General features: G+C 41.5%; 2 protein-coding genes across 2 annotated transcripts; one reads left to right on the top strand and one right to left on the bottom strand.

The window, feature by feature from the left end:
* Positions 1 to 79: 79 nt before the first annotated feature.
* Positions 80 to 4,949, bottom strand: LOC111341530 (uncharacterized). Its single transcript, XM_022948517.2, has 3 exons — positions 4,808 to 4,949; positions 2,803 to 2,846; positions 80 to 1,650 (listed from the first exon to the last, which is right to left on the bottom strand). The coding sequence occupies exons 1-3, from the start codon at positions 4,903 to 4,905 to the stop codon at positions 1,427 to 1,429; spliced, it is 366 nt and encodes a 121-aa protein (XP_022804252.1). The 5' UTR covers positions 4,906 to 4,949; the 3' UTR covers positions 80 to 1,426.
* Positions 4,950 to 5,175: 226 nt separating this feature from the next.
* Positions 5,176 to 7,206, top strand: LOC111341534 (uncharacterized). Its single transcript, XM_022948523.2, has one exon. It carries the CDS (start codon positions 5,222 to 5,224, stop codon positions 5,867 to 5,869), a length of 648 nt encoding a protein of 215 aa, XP_022804258.1. The 5' UTR covers positions 5,176 to 5,221; the 3' UTR covers positions 5,870 to 7,206.
* Positions 7,207 to 14,496: the final 7,290 nt, after the last annotated feature.

The raw sequence follows: 14,496 nt of genomic DNA, 5'->3' as shown, positions 1-14,496 counted from the left end.
GAATGCAAAATCGGATGCTGAACCAAAAAATACCGTATTGAACCAAAATTTATTCGTTGAATTGAACTAAAATAGGCTCTTTGAATTGAAATATTCCTTTATTGAATATTGCTACAATCGGCTTGCCATAATTTCACCAATTGCTTTGTGTTTGACTTTCTTTATCTCTTAATTTATCCCTAATCATGGCAGTGTTAGAAATGAACAGAGAGTTCATCCTTTTGGTTAAGTTAAGACACTAAATATTGAGCAGTAATATGCTACAATCCCCGAAAAAAATCTTGGGACACTTGAGCAAGAAAGGTTTAAAAGTAAATAAATTTTGATGCCATTGAGATCTCCAGCCTCCCCTCCCCCCCTCCCCTTGCAATGAACAGAGAAGGGGGAGTGGAGTTAGAACACTCTAAGGGTTCAATGGTGCCTGTAAGTCCTTTATGGCAGTGTTTTCAATGTGTTCTATGAATGATGAGAAGAGTTCTTCCATCATCCTTGCTGACAGTTATCTGTAATAGGTATCAGACTCTTCAGATTGAAGAAATTACTCTTAGACTTATGTCACAACATTTCCAATCAGACTTTTCTGTAGAGAAAAACAATAACACAGACTTTGTCTTATGTTTAGTTTCAACTTCACTATAGCAATCTGGTCATTGTCACTGTGCCATTAGAGCTTTTCGGTGTTCTCTAAAATAACAGGTGGCTAGTATTTTCCCTAGCTACCTGTTTCTGAAAGGCTAGCTATTTTAACTTGACAAAGCAGTACCTTGATCTGAAACAATCTTCAACTTTTGTTCCCCTGGTATTTTTATTTCTGACTACAAAAAATCTCTGAAGAAAACTATCACTTTCCTAAATAGCATATAGCGATCAACCATGAATGTCAACCACTGTGTGCAACCCACAAACTTCAGCCGCAAAATTGGAATGCAGCTGAGGAGACCATCTCAGGGCTCAACACTAACTTTTCAACTTACTAGCCAAGTGGATGGTGACACTTTAGATGCTACGACAATGTCAGTTTTTTTACTAGCCAATCTGGCTAGTGGAAACCAAAAACCACTAACCAAAACTGAATTTCTACTAGTCTGTGGCTAGTGGGCTACTGTTAGTGTCGAGCCCTGCATCTAATTTTCCTCAACAGCAACTTCCATAACCCTTTTCACTCTCAAAAGAGGCCAAGAAGTAATTTCTTCCTACAATATTACAATATTAAAATGCTGTCGAGAACACAAGGAAAGAAAATAAAGAAAAAAAGCAACTGGGGGATGTTATCTGATTTAACTCAAAATTCTCACAACTAACATTGTAAGAAATGTAAAGAGGACAGAAAGGAGAAGTACTATCAAGATCTTGGCAGTGATTGTTTTAAACCATTTTTCTTGATCCACCAAAACAATCCTCGAGTGTATAAAAACTTTTCCTTGAATTATGATTTCCTTGGTATATTCATTGCTTTATTCAATGCAGCACAGTTTGTTTGTACTCTCTGTAACGTAATCCTGTTAAGGTCAGCTTCTTCTTGTCCTTTTCTAACTGTTGCGTGATAATCAAGTTGTAACATTTCAGAGTCTAATGGAATGGCGTTGACACCTGACGACAAAAGCTTTTCATGTAGGGTGTCGGTCAGCTTTGACAAGCCATCCAAATCCGCTGATTGAAAAAGCCAAAAACTTCATTATTAACCCATTGACCCTTTGGGAGTGACTATGATCATCTTATTTCTCCCTACCATAAGACCCCTGTCAGCACCTTGGGAAACATAAGAGAACAGTATGAAGAATATGTAAACTGATGTTACATTGTACATGGTTACACATCATCGCTTACCTTGCCTAAAAAAGCAGGGTTTTTATGTATCCCATACTGTTTACAAGCCTAGTGGCCCATTAGGCCGGTGCTTAACTCCGGTTTCTGTAGCATGAAGCGACTAGGAGTATTTCTACTCCCCCCTGGATGGGATGGTAGTCCATCGCAGGATTACCCCCAGCATTAAATTTGCCGGTACCCATTTATACACCTGGGTGAAGAGAGGCACTGTGAGAATAACGTGTCTTGCCTAAGAACACAACACAATGTCCCGGCCGGGGCACGAACCTGGACCACTCGATCCGGAGTCAAGCGCACTAACCAAGAGGCATGTATCCCATACTATTCTCTATAAATTTCCTTTGGTTACTGACAAGGAGAATTTGTGGAATGATCAAGAACCTCTTTCCTTAGCATTAATTTCTTTTATTCTCATGCCCGTAATCTTCGATTCAGTAGGGATATTATAAGGATAAATCAGTTGCTAGTCTCTCTAAGAGGTTGACATGTAAAGTGAATTCTATCTTGATTTTACAAATCCTAACAAAAAAACTGTGAACTGTAAGGGAAGTGGGGGAGTGCATGGTGCACTAGAAAACAGTGTGGTTTCAAAAGGTGACCTTCCTGTGATCTAGCAGCGCCCAGTGGTGTCTGGTGCCTCACTTTTGCTCTCAGGCAACTCAGGAATTTTAGTTTTTTCATACAAAGCACATGGTGGGCACCTGGACTTCACAGTTTCAGAACACTGGGCTCCATTCAATTTTCCTTAGAGCACAACCTTGGTTAGCCCTTCATCATCCACTCTGACAAAGAGCTACAACTCAAACCAACAGCTTTAGAAACTCTCTAGAACAGCTAATTTATATCATCAGCTCTTTTGAAAAAAAAAAAAATTAATTATGTAACGTGACAGTTTAACAAAGCAAGGTTAGTGCTACTTTACACTTTCATGTTCACAACATCTGCCCATTTGTAAAGAAATGATTTTAAACTTACTTTTGGCATCTTCAATAGAATATGACATACCAGACCCCACTTGCCTTAAAAAAAAAAACATATTTTATGAGTAAATATCACTGATGTGTCAACAGTTAACAACATAAAACTAAAAGGTAAACTATATTATGCCTATAAGCCAAATGACCCATCAGGCTGGCACTTAACTCCAGTTTCCTTAACATGAAGTGACTAGGAGTATTTCTACTCCCCCCTGGATGGGATGCTAGTCCATCGCAGGGTTACTCCCAGCATTAAATTTGCCGGTACCCATTTAAACACCTGGATGAAGAGGGGCACTGTGAGAGTAAAGTGTCTTGCCTAAGAACTCAACACAATGTCCCCAGCCAGGGCCCAAACCTGGACCACTCAGTCTGGAGTTGGGTGCAGTAACCATGAGGCCTCCCAGTATAAAAATAAGGGCAGATCTATTAAACAGTTAGATTATATGCTCACACTTTCTATCATATGATATTTGAACAGGCAAAATTATTTCAATAGTACATTGTCTTAATATGTTTTGGTGTTTATTTACTGGTCAATTAAATCTTAACAACAAGACAGGTTCTAACACAGATTATTTGATAAGTTCGATCATACGCATATTTTGATCGGTTCTTGCTTCTGATCTATTAGAGGGACAGATGCGCAGATGACGTTACCATTAAAAGATTTTTTCTCTCTTACCATATAAAAACCAATACGTTCCATCATGAACATCAGTGACACACTCTGCTGCGTCGTATGTGTCACCTTTTTGTTCCTACCAAATTTTAACATCATCTATGACCGGGAGATGACAAAACGCGGAGCCCTACTCCATGGAGTACCCTATGGAGTACCTTAATGGATTATCCCTAAAAGTCATGTAGTGGTCAAAAAAAATTTTTTAATGAACATGGTGAATCATTTAGATGTACATATCCTAAATAATATTGAGCTTAACAGCTCTCCGAATGTCTCAGTTTGATACAATCCAGTTTTTTGGGGGACAGGTGACTACGGCTCTCAGTCTTACTGGTTCGTCCATTTTGGTTTTACCGCTGTGTAATGAGTCCTTTGATGAGAAGACAAACAACTCCATGTGATGAACAAAACCCACTGTTTCGACTTCTGCACGAGGTAAAATATTTAACCTTACTACATTTCCCAGATCAACAACCCCAGTCGGATTTATTTGCTGACCCGTCACTGATTTTTTTTTCTTTTTTTTGGTTTGTTTGCATACCTCAGTTTTATTGCGCTACAAATAGATGGGTGAGGAGAAGCTCAGTTTAAAGATATGGATTACCATTTTCAGTCTCAACCTACAAAGGTAAGCTTGTATCCTCATCATTTCGCACAATTAAAAAACCCATGAGGCCATCATGTGTTATTATTAGATGGAGCGCCACACTTCTTACAGACGCCACACATAAACATGCAGGTATTTTGGAAGACGTAAATCCCGTTGCAGAATGAAGGTTGTCCGTCCTTTTGGCCTCTTGAAGATTATATGAAAATAGATGGTAGTCGACCTATTAACGATAACGTTCATGGATGCTAGCTACAGTAAAGCTTTCTGTTGGAAGTCGTTAGCAGTTTAATTTTAAATTCAAGATGGCGGTCAATTCATGTACTACATCGAACTGCGACAATCGGAGAGCTGACAAGCTCAAAATAATTCAGGATATGTACATCTAAACGATTCACCACGTTCATAAAGTATTTTATTTGACTAATACATGATTTTTAGGGGTACTCCATCCAGGTACTCTATAGGGTACTCCATGGAGTAGGGCTCCGCGTTTTGTCATCTCCCTCTATGACCTATTACTGAAAAGAGCCCGCGGACAATATAGAACATTTTTGAGCAATAGATAACGAGTAGCATGGCCGATCAGATTACATTATTTGTAATAGGACGGTAGTCTAGTAAATTAAAAGAAGGCTACTTCGTCGACCGAAAACGAACCGTTGCTCGGTCGCAATCGAAGAGTTAATCAGTCCTCTAACAAGTACTTACATTCCAGTGAAAAATTTACTTGCTTGTCGATGAACAGAATCCAAAACAGATTCAAAATCGTTTAGGTTCTTACTAGCAAACGTTTGTCCGGCCGCCATATTGGCCTCGTGTTTGGTTCCATGCGATAAACCGCTGCCAATAAAAAGAAAAAAACGGGAGAGGGGGGAGAGAGTGCAGTTGGCACTTTTAAAACCTCATTCAGTTTTACCTTCAGGCTGGTTATCTGCAATATTCACTATGAATACTAGGAAAAAACGATAATTTTGAAGTTGATTTTTGTTGGAATTTTTTCCCCAGCCATAAAGAAGCGTTTTGGTAAAGTCATTAAATTCCCTCTCCGTCCCCACCCTGAGGATATTGTCACTGGCAGTACATGATTGTAATATGTTGTGTTAGGTTCTCCTTTGCTCGAATATGTCGCTCTCCCCTGTTGCCATCAAAGAAGCAAATCATCACATTCAAGGTTTGGTGAGCCGTGTTCATGAGCTGGAAGAGCAAGTAAAAGAACTCTCTGAAGCTCTAAAAAAACAAAATGAAGTACATGCCGAGAACTTGAGGGTTCTTCCGCTACGAATGAATCAAACAATGAAACAAAAAGATGAAGAGATACAAGAACTAAAACAGAAACTTAAATCTTCAGAAGCAGTCATAGAGAGGCTCGTTCGAGAGAGTAATTCCCGTGAAGCTTCCCTAGAACACCTGAAGAATCGTTCCAGAGTTTTGGACGAGATCTGCAAGCACCGCGAGGCATTTGAGAGTATTTTGAGTTGTTTGAGTATAATAGAAGACCCTGACGATAGCTCGGGTAAAATATCAGAGAACGGCGTTCCCAGAGAAACAGATTTACTGGACAGTTACGAGGAAGACGAGGACATTAATGGAAATGATCGGAGCGAAAAATCGCACGGGAAACATTGGGACAGCGGAACTGGATCACGGAATTCCTCGTTTTATTATGAAAATTGTAATACAGCACACGAGAAAGGGATGCTACGGGAAGAAAATTCCTCAAGAGATGGTTTTCAGCAAGATGAAGAAAATCCACCTCCTTGTTTTGTATGATGGCCAAACAAACTAAAGGCCCAATGTAAGGTTTTACTAATTAGATTTTATCCCCACAACGATTTATTATTGTATAGTACACTAAATTAACTTAACTTTAGGCCTGATAATTTATTAATTAGTTGAAAAAAATTCGAGCAATGAATGTTAAATGTTCCGGTGTGGACCGAAGGATTGTCATTTAGGAAACTTCTTTGTAATTTTTGATGTTTAATTAGATTCACCAAGTCTTGAAAATACACAAATTTTCAACTTCTCTTAATTACCAATACTTTTCACTGGCAGTTTATTGACTGGTGACAATTTTACAATCCTCAAGGTCTTGCTCACCTTTGGTACAGACAAGGAACATAAAAGAACGTGTTCACTCGTGACATACATTTGTATACTAGAACAAGCATTTTTTAAAGATTTTTAACTCACTGTGCATTCCTTTTCAGATAATCAGTGTCATGTTATATATATAATTAAATAATAGAGGTAGTAGCCTTATGGTCAGTGTGCCAGACTCAAGAGTCAGGAAACCTGGTCAGCTAATTGTGTTGTCTTCTTGAACAAAACACTTTACCTTTACAGTGACTTTCTCCTCCCCGGGGTGTGATTAGATATCAGCAACTAGTCAGGGTAGCAGATGAAATACTGTCAAGGGATATCCTTGCAATGAACTGGCATCCCATCCAGGGGGGAGAAGTAACACCCTTAGTTGCTTTATGCAATGGAAACCAGCATAAGCTCCAGGTGAATGGGCCTTGGCTCAATTACAGACATTACGTTTTATATGAATGTATATTAATATATAAATTCCTACACGCACCTCATGTAATGACCAGCTCTTTTTAGTGGCAAGTTACATCTACATCGATCTACATAATTTATTTGCAAAATCCTATGAGGACATACAGCAAATTCCAGTGCAAAGTGCAAAGATAAGAATGAATAAATATGTATGCATAGCTAAAGTAATAAGTAATTTCGACTCACTAATTCTAAAATAAAAAGAAATTGGTAGAGCTTAAACTTAAGCAGAGATACAATTATCCACAGCCACTTTGAAGTTGCTTGGTGAAGTCATCTTAAGGTGACAGAAGGAGTGGAACATAATTAGTGTTGATCAATACATTTTCCTATTTACTTTTTTAAGACATCAATTTATGGTATGTGTATAATAATTTGCAGGTTCTTAAATTTGTTTTTGTAAAATTATAATTATGTTCAATTATTCATCTTGTGAGAATAGTTTGTTATGGAGGTCATTGGAATGGGACAGTGTTTTGCAAGCCCAACTGCAGATTGTGAATCAGTTTTGACACAAGAATTAAATGTTTTAGTATTGGCTAGGCATGGTGTATCGATAAACCTTGCTTTCCACCATAAAACTCCCAATAAAACCCTCGATATATAACAACAAACAACTCAGGAGAATATCATCACCACTGAAAATGATGGCTAACAGCTAATAAACTGTCATCTGTAGAGAAAAAAAACTTAGGGCTTCATTTTAATGAAAATAGTATTCTATATAGACAGAATCCAGTTTCAGAAAATAAGAGAGCAACCTTTTTCTTTTAACTCACTAATCTGTTTTATTTTTCTTGTAAATCCTTAAATTTCTCCACTCTCTCAGGTATGATTCTCAGGCATGCTGTTTAGTGTGGTTGATTTTGACCATAATCTTTAGTTTTCTTACTTGGTGAACAGATCTTAAATCCAATGCAATCTTTGTTTATATAAACTGAAGAATGCATCATTCAAAAGGTGTTCGAAACAGATAACTGACACTAGTATCTGGAACATTTTTTTTTTAAGATGATAGTGGACTGATATTTTTTGTTCTAATAATATACACTCAGCATATTATCAGTATATTCTTATATGGCTGTGTCTCACAAGGACTGGAAACTACCGAATTCACAAATTTGATTGGCTGAAATCAATATTGAAAGCAGCCTAGATTTTCCCATCTAGACCGGCATCTAGACCGGTCTAGAAAAAAAAGGTACAAAGAGTGTAAAAAATTGGCATATAAGACACAGCTATGTAATAAACATCTTATTAACCGAGCTAGGTCGGTCTGTATGGGAGAGTCTTGACCTCAATCGCTGGTACAGACCTCACTGAATTCAGTCTGAACTGGCGACCTCAGTCAAGATTCTCCCATACAGACCTCCTGCTTGGTTAAGAAGAACTAAATAATTTTATTTTTGACACCAGTATGTATCAGGTGGTTTGATTCAAAGTGATTTGAAGCCAGGCCGCCTATGGCAACTCCATTTGGTCAGAATGTGATGAAAAAACAATTTTAAGAAAGAGAATGAGGTGGTTTCCAATAAGAATGTTCTTGTCTAGTTCCCAGGCCTCTGTATATCACCTGGTACTAGGTAAAGAGAGCAGCCATAGACCTTTCTCCCAATGTGGCCATTTTGAGTCTTGGGGAATAAAGTACTGTTTTTGCACTTCCTACTTGTTCACAGCAAAGCTGAATGTACAATAAGAAAGTTACATTTCTAGGGACTCAATATAGCTGCCACCTGATAAAGCTGTCCTCATCCTACTCTAATGACCACAGTCACGTAGAAAATATGCAACTCTGTTCTGTAAATATCAGGTTAAAAATCCCTGTCTCTTTCAAAGTGTGCAGCTGCAAAATAGATCCATAGCCCCAATACTGAGTACTTCAGGTTGGACCCTCCCACCTCCCCCCCTCACCCAAAATCTTCCCAAGCAGTCAACAAAAAAATATGTACAGAAAATGTACCACGTTTTAGCTTTCACAACTACAAAGATCTTGTTTGCCTTAAAGAAAGTACGTTTAGGGCCGAGCGTTTAATGTCATGTGCTCCTCGGAGTGATGTCGACTCGGGCTGACATTGCACTTATGTACCGTGCCGCGTAACATGCAATACAAAACATGCACACCTTTACCTTAGGCAGTCATGCCATTACATCCCTCTCCCCCTTACATTAGTAACGAGTGATCTTGGTCACTAATAAAGTCTTTGTACTTGGTGACCTTGGTAGACATGGTTTTTCTCCAGGGCCGGTCGCGTATCGCCCATCTTTGTTCTGTGTCGTCGCTATCATTGGGCCGCTCTGCGCCTTGTAGGCGGTCCCCCGCTACGGCTTTGTCCGGATGAAAGGTATCCTCATCGTCTGCGTCGTCAAGTGAGGCTGGTTGCCTGCACCCGTTTTTAATTAAGTAACTTCCAATCCGCGTAGTTCTTGGTCCGAATTTTCTGGTAGTTCTTAGTGGTGATCATGTCTCTTTTGATGCAAATGACCACTATCGGGACCGGGTCGAATAGAGGCGTCAGGCTGTTCTTCCTTTCTTGCTTGCATAAGCCTGTGTCTCCCACTTTTATCCTCATCGCAGCGGTGTGTCCTCTTTTATCGGCATATCTCTTCATTTTCTCCTTTTGTGCTCGGTCACGCTTACGGACCGTAGCGTCGTCTGGTTGCTCAGGTCGTCTTCTCGGTTCTGGGAGTTTTCCACCCTACATAATGCCTGCTACAGAAGATTCTAGTGCTGGACTACTTCCACTTCAAGCTCAAACGGCGAATAATCTCCCTCCCCCGGAAAAATTCAGCGGAGCAAATTCACCACAACAAGCTGAACTTTGTTCGAAATGGTTTCCTCGTTTCGAAAGATATCGGATTGAATCTGGCCTCAAACATAAACCAGACATCGAGCAAGTCGGAACTCTACTCTAAAAATTATTCTTAAAACCCTAAATATCGATGAAGAACAAGCTTCGTACGAGCAGGTGAAAACAGCCCTTAACGAGCACTATGAAATCCGTCGCAACGTGCTGGTTGAGCGCGCCAAATTCAATAAAAGAGTCCATAAACCGGGAGAACCTGTGGATTCGTTTATACAAGACCTATACAGACTCGCGGATGACTGTGAGTATGGTTTACTAAAAAATGAACTTATTCGTGATAGAATAATTGTCGGAGTGTTAGACGATGCACTTTTTGATCGACTTCAATCTAAATTGAAGCTAACATTGAAAGAAGCAGTTCAAATTAGTAGACAGGCAGAAGCCAGACAACAAAGTAGAGAGGTTGTACGGGGAAGTACACTAACTAGCACATGAGGAGAGATCCACCATCTTGATTAAAAAATGTCGTTCTGTTGACATTTATATTTGTCTCGTCCTGCCTCTTCCTATAATATTACAGTTCCCGCCATAAGTTTATTCGGGCTAGCTCCAGTGGTTGGGTGTACAGTTGCTCTGTATGCTCTGGTCCCCCTACGCACCTCGTTACGTAGCGGTCTGCCCTGTAATGTGGCGATTCTTGCTGTTTTGTTAATTCTCTGCATACACCTTTCTACATCGCTGTTGGCTTCCGGCCATCCAGGGTCACTTTTCGATGCTTGAGGCCTTCCTCTCGCGCGTATTCTTGAAACTTGTGGCTGTTAAATGGTGAGATGTTATCCAATTTATCCACTTCCGGTAATTCGTAGGTATCGAATACCCTTCTGAACACAGGGATGGTTGCTTTTTCACTGGTGGATCCCACAAACTCAACCACCGAGTATCTGGAGTATTGGCAGTGAAACATGAGGGCGAGGTCTCCGTTTGCCAGAGGTCCGCAGAAGTCCACACTGACCTTCCTCCATGGTGCCTCTGGTAGCTCCGTCATTTTCAGAGGTTCTCGGTGTACGTCAGGTGTGTTGGATTGGCAGTAAACGCATGTGGATACAGACTTGTCACGCAGAGAGTCCATCCCCGGGAACCACACGTGTGCCCTCGGCAGCTGTTTTGTCCGTACCTGTCCTTGGTGCCCCTCGTGCGCAATCTCGACCATCCTCTGTCTGAGTGTTTCGGGTGCGACAATTCTGTCCCCTCTCACTACTATCCCGTCGACTACAGCGAGTTCACTGAAAACATGCTTGTACGCCTGTAAGTTCTCAGCCTTTGCGTTAATCCAGCCTTGGTAGATGCACCCCTTTAAAGCCAGTAGTGTAGGATCTTCGTCGATGGCTTTCTGCACTTGCTCCTTAGTGACTGCGTTTGGCGTGTTGTTCGTTCTAACGTGGTTCACGTATTGTTTCACTTCCTTGATGGTTTTGAGTTCGGGCTTGGTGCACGTCTGGTGTGGCATAGGGTATCGTGATGTGTAATCCGATGTGCTTTCCTTTCCAGACCTATATTCCACGACAAAGTCGTAATCCAACATCCTGTTCACGATCCTCTGCACCCTGATGGACGTTTCATGTGTGGGCTTGTTGAATACACTTTCTAGAGGTTTGTGGTCCGTCACCATCTTAAACGGTGTTCCATACAGGAGTAGATGGAACTTTTTGCTACCAAATCACCCGCTCAGGCTTCTAGTTCGATCTGGCTACACCGTTTTTCAGTATCGGTGAGACTGCGACCAGCGTACTGCACAACTTGCCACACTTATTCTCCCGGCTTTCTCTGAGTGAGAGTGGCTGCCAGTCCCGTCGGACATCCGTCCACGTGGAGTCCGTGTTCCGCTTGGGGGTCATGTAGGCTTGTACCGTGTCACTTCTGAGCATGTTCTTCAGTTGTTCAAATGCCTCTGTGTGCTCTTGCATCCATTCAAATTTTACATTTAGTAGTTCCCCGAGTTTGCAGACTGCTTTCTGATACTTGTTGGCCTCCATAAACCGTGAGCTATATCTAACTTTGCACAGAAACGAGTTAAGTTCCGCTACATTCTTTGGTCGGCCCACCTTCTTGATAGCCCGTACCTTGCAAGGGTCTAGGGATACTCCTTTCTTTGAGAACATCAAGCCATAATAGACCACGCGTTCTTTGTTGAATTCGCATTTTCCTTTATTGAACGTGACATTCTTTTCGCGACTTTTCTTTAGGAGCGCCTCCAGGTTTGAGTCATGTTCCTTTTCGTCACGCCCATGGACAATGGTGTCATCGCTAATGTTGAAGACACCTTTGAGGCCTCGTGTCAACTCCTCTCTGATGGTCTCCTGGAATATCTCGGCGGCGGACCGCGTACCATAGTTTAGCCTCTTGTATCGGTATAAACCGATGTGCGTCGAGAAGTTCGTTGCATTTCTCGAACTCTCCTTGAGCTCTAGTTGGTGGTATCCCTTGGACATATCCAAGTGTGAGAATACAGTGGACCCGCTTAGCTCGTTGACAACGTCGGCTATCGTGGGGTGTTGTTGGGTGTGTCTGCAGGGTATTGCTTGGTTTGCCACGCGCATATCTACGTCCAGGCGAATCTGGCTCTGATCCTTCTTGGGAGTGACCACTGGTGGTGATACCCATCCCATTGGCTAGTTAACTTTTTCAATGATGTTTTGGTCCAGAAGGTGTTGTATTTCTTTTTCCATTTTCTCCCGTACGCTAAATGGTTGTCAGCGTGGTGGCTGTGCGACGGGTTTACATTCAGGGTCAACATTTAAATCAACCAGGATGTCTGTTAGCTTCCCAATTCCTTCGAATCGATCTTTGTATTCTTCCAAAAGTTCTTTGACGTGGCTCACGCCTTCTGATTGTTTGGCCTCTTCTGAAATTGCATTGCTCGCAAGTATCATTTCCAGGTCCTTTCCGTCCTCATAACTCAGCAACGGTGCTGTCTGGGTATCTCTCTTTATGAGCTGCCAGGTGACCACCTTCATTTTGGTCTTAGATTCTGTGATCGCCTCAAAGCTGCTCAGTACGGGTAAGAAGTTTGCCTCCTTGACTGCCCCATACGGCTTTATCTGGCATCTTGATTTTTTTATCTTACTTTCTCTTCTAGGCCGTATCTCCTAAAGGTTGCCTCATCCATGGCACTGACTGTAGCCCCGCTGTCCGGTAACACCGTCACACTGACGCCGTTTATTAGTACTATTTTTAGTGGCCTTTTATCAACTGGATACGCTATCTATTACTGATGCTCCTGCTTCTCCATTGTTTGACAACGCCATAATTGCATGTGAACTAAGCGAATTTTCTCGCACCACAGAGGATGGACTTTCTGGTCTTTGCTGCCAAATCGTGTTCTCTTGATCCTGTACCGCCTTCTCTTTTACGTTACTGTATTGAAGATCTACTACCTATTATTAAAAATGTCGTAAACCTTTCATTTAATTCAGCTTCAATGCCAAGTTCCACAACAAAAATGCAGTGTTGTCTCCTCTGCTGAAGAAACCGTCCCCAGACGGATGTTACTAAAAATGATAACGAGGAACGGGGAAAGGGGAACGGGGAACGGAGAACGGGCAACGGGGAACGGGGAACGGGAAGCGAGGAGCAGGGAACGGGGAAAGGGAACGGGGAACGGGTGTACAGCGGTAACCCGCCTGAGAATTCAAAATGGCGAAGTAAAGTTCCCCGTTCCCCGTTCCCCGTTCCTCGTTTCCCGTTTCCCGTTTCCCGTTCCCCGTTCCCCGTTCCCCACTCCCCGTTCACCGTTCCTCGTTCTTCGCTCCCAGTTCCCTGTTCCCCGTTACCAGTTTTAGTAACATCCTTGAAAAAGTTGCAGCCAGACGTCTCACGAATTATATGTCTGACAATCATCTGACTGAGTCTTCAGTCTGCTTACAAGAAACATAGTTGTGCAACAGCCCTTCTACCTGTTCAAAATGATATTCTGAAATCAATCGATGATAAATAATGTGTTGTTCTCTTGCTGTTAGACCTATCAGCAGCCTTCGACACCGTCGACCATAAGGTCCTATTTCACAGACTGCGTTCCACGTTTGGTATAAAAGGTAAAGCACTTTCGTGGCTTCAGTCTTATCTTACGGAGCGTTCCCAGTTTGTTCAGATTGATGGATTTACTTCCTCAATTCGTCCACTCAGATTTGGCGTGCCCCAAGGGTCCGTGTTGGGTCCGTCACTGTATCTCTTGTACACGGCCCCACTAGGTGACCTAATAAGATGCCATAACATAGACTTCCATCTATATGCTGATGACACTCAACTATACACCACCTTCAGTTGCGATGATAAGAATGACCTTACCACTACAATTTCCCGGATTGAAAGCTGTCTTGTTGATATCACCAACTGGATGACTACTAACAAACTGAAACTAAATACTGATAGAACCGAACTTCTTATTCTCCATTCTAAGTTCAGACCGCCCCCACGGCTACCTTCTATTAAAATAGGCACTGATATCATCGAGCCTACAAGTAAGGTGCGTAATATCGGCGTCATTTTCGATAACACCGTAATGATGTCTTTTCATATTCAAAACATAGTTAAAGGGGCATTCCACCACCTCAGAAATATAGCTAAGATTCGTAATTATATCAATGTCACAACAGCTAAAGTTCTTGTACGCGCATTTGTAAATTCAAAGCTGGATCTCTGCAACTCGCTTTTGCATGGTCTTCCCAAGTATGAAATTAACAAACTGTAATGTGTCCAAAATGCTGCAGCACGTGTGATTGCTTGCTTAAGTAAGTTTGATCACATAAGCGATACTCTAAGGGAGCTGCACTGGCTGCCGGTGGGGCAAAGAATAATCTTTAAGATTATTCTTATTTGTTTTAAGATACTCAGCAATTTAGCTCCTGATTATTTGGTTGACCTAATTCATGTTTATGAACCTACCAGGTACCTTCGCTCATCTTCAGACAAGTGGCGTCTTATTATCAAACCCTATAACTTAAAGACATACGGTTTAAGGGCTTTCTCAGT

This window comes from Stylophora pistillata, chromosome 11, assembly GCF_964205215.1.
Source record: "Stylophora pistillata chromosome 11, jaStyPist1.2, whole genome shotgun sequence".
Classification (NCBI taxonomy): domain Eukaryota; kingdom Metazoa; phylum Cnidaria; class Anthozoa; order Scleractinia; family Pocilloporidae; genus Stylophora; species Stylophora pistillata.
This window is presented reverse-complemented; position numbering and strand designations above follow the sequence as displayed.

Coding starts and splice junctions, on each gene's coding strand:
- LOC111341530 (XM_022948517.2), bottom strand. CDS start 4,905: ATGGCGGCCGGACAAACGTTTGCTAGTAAGAACCTAAACGATTTTGAA. Junction 2,847..4,807: donor AGTAAATTTTTCACTGGAAT/GTAAGTACTTGT, acceptor TTTTTTTTTAAG/GCAAGTGGGGTCTGGTATGT. Junction 1,651..2,802: donor TTCTATTGAAGATGCCAAAA/GTAAGTTTAAAA, acceptor TTTTTCAATCAG/CGGATTTGGATGGCTTGTCA.
- LOC111341534 (XM_022948523.2), top strand. CDS start 5,222: ATGTCGCTCTCCCCTGTTGCCATCAAAGAAGCAAATCATCACATTCAA.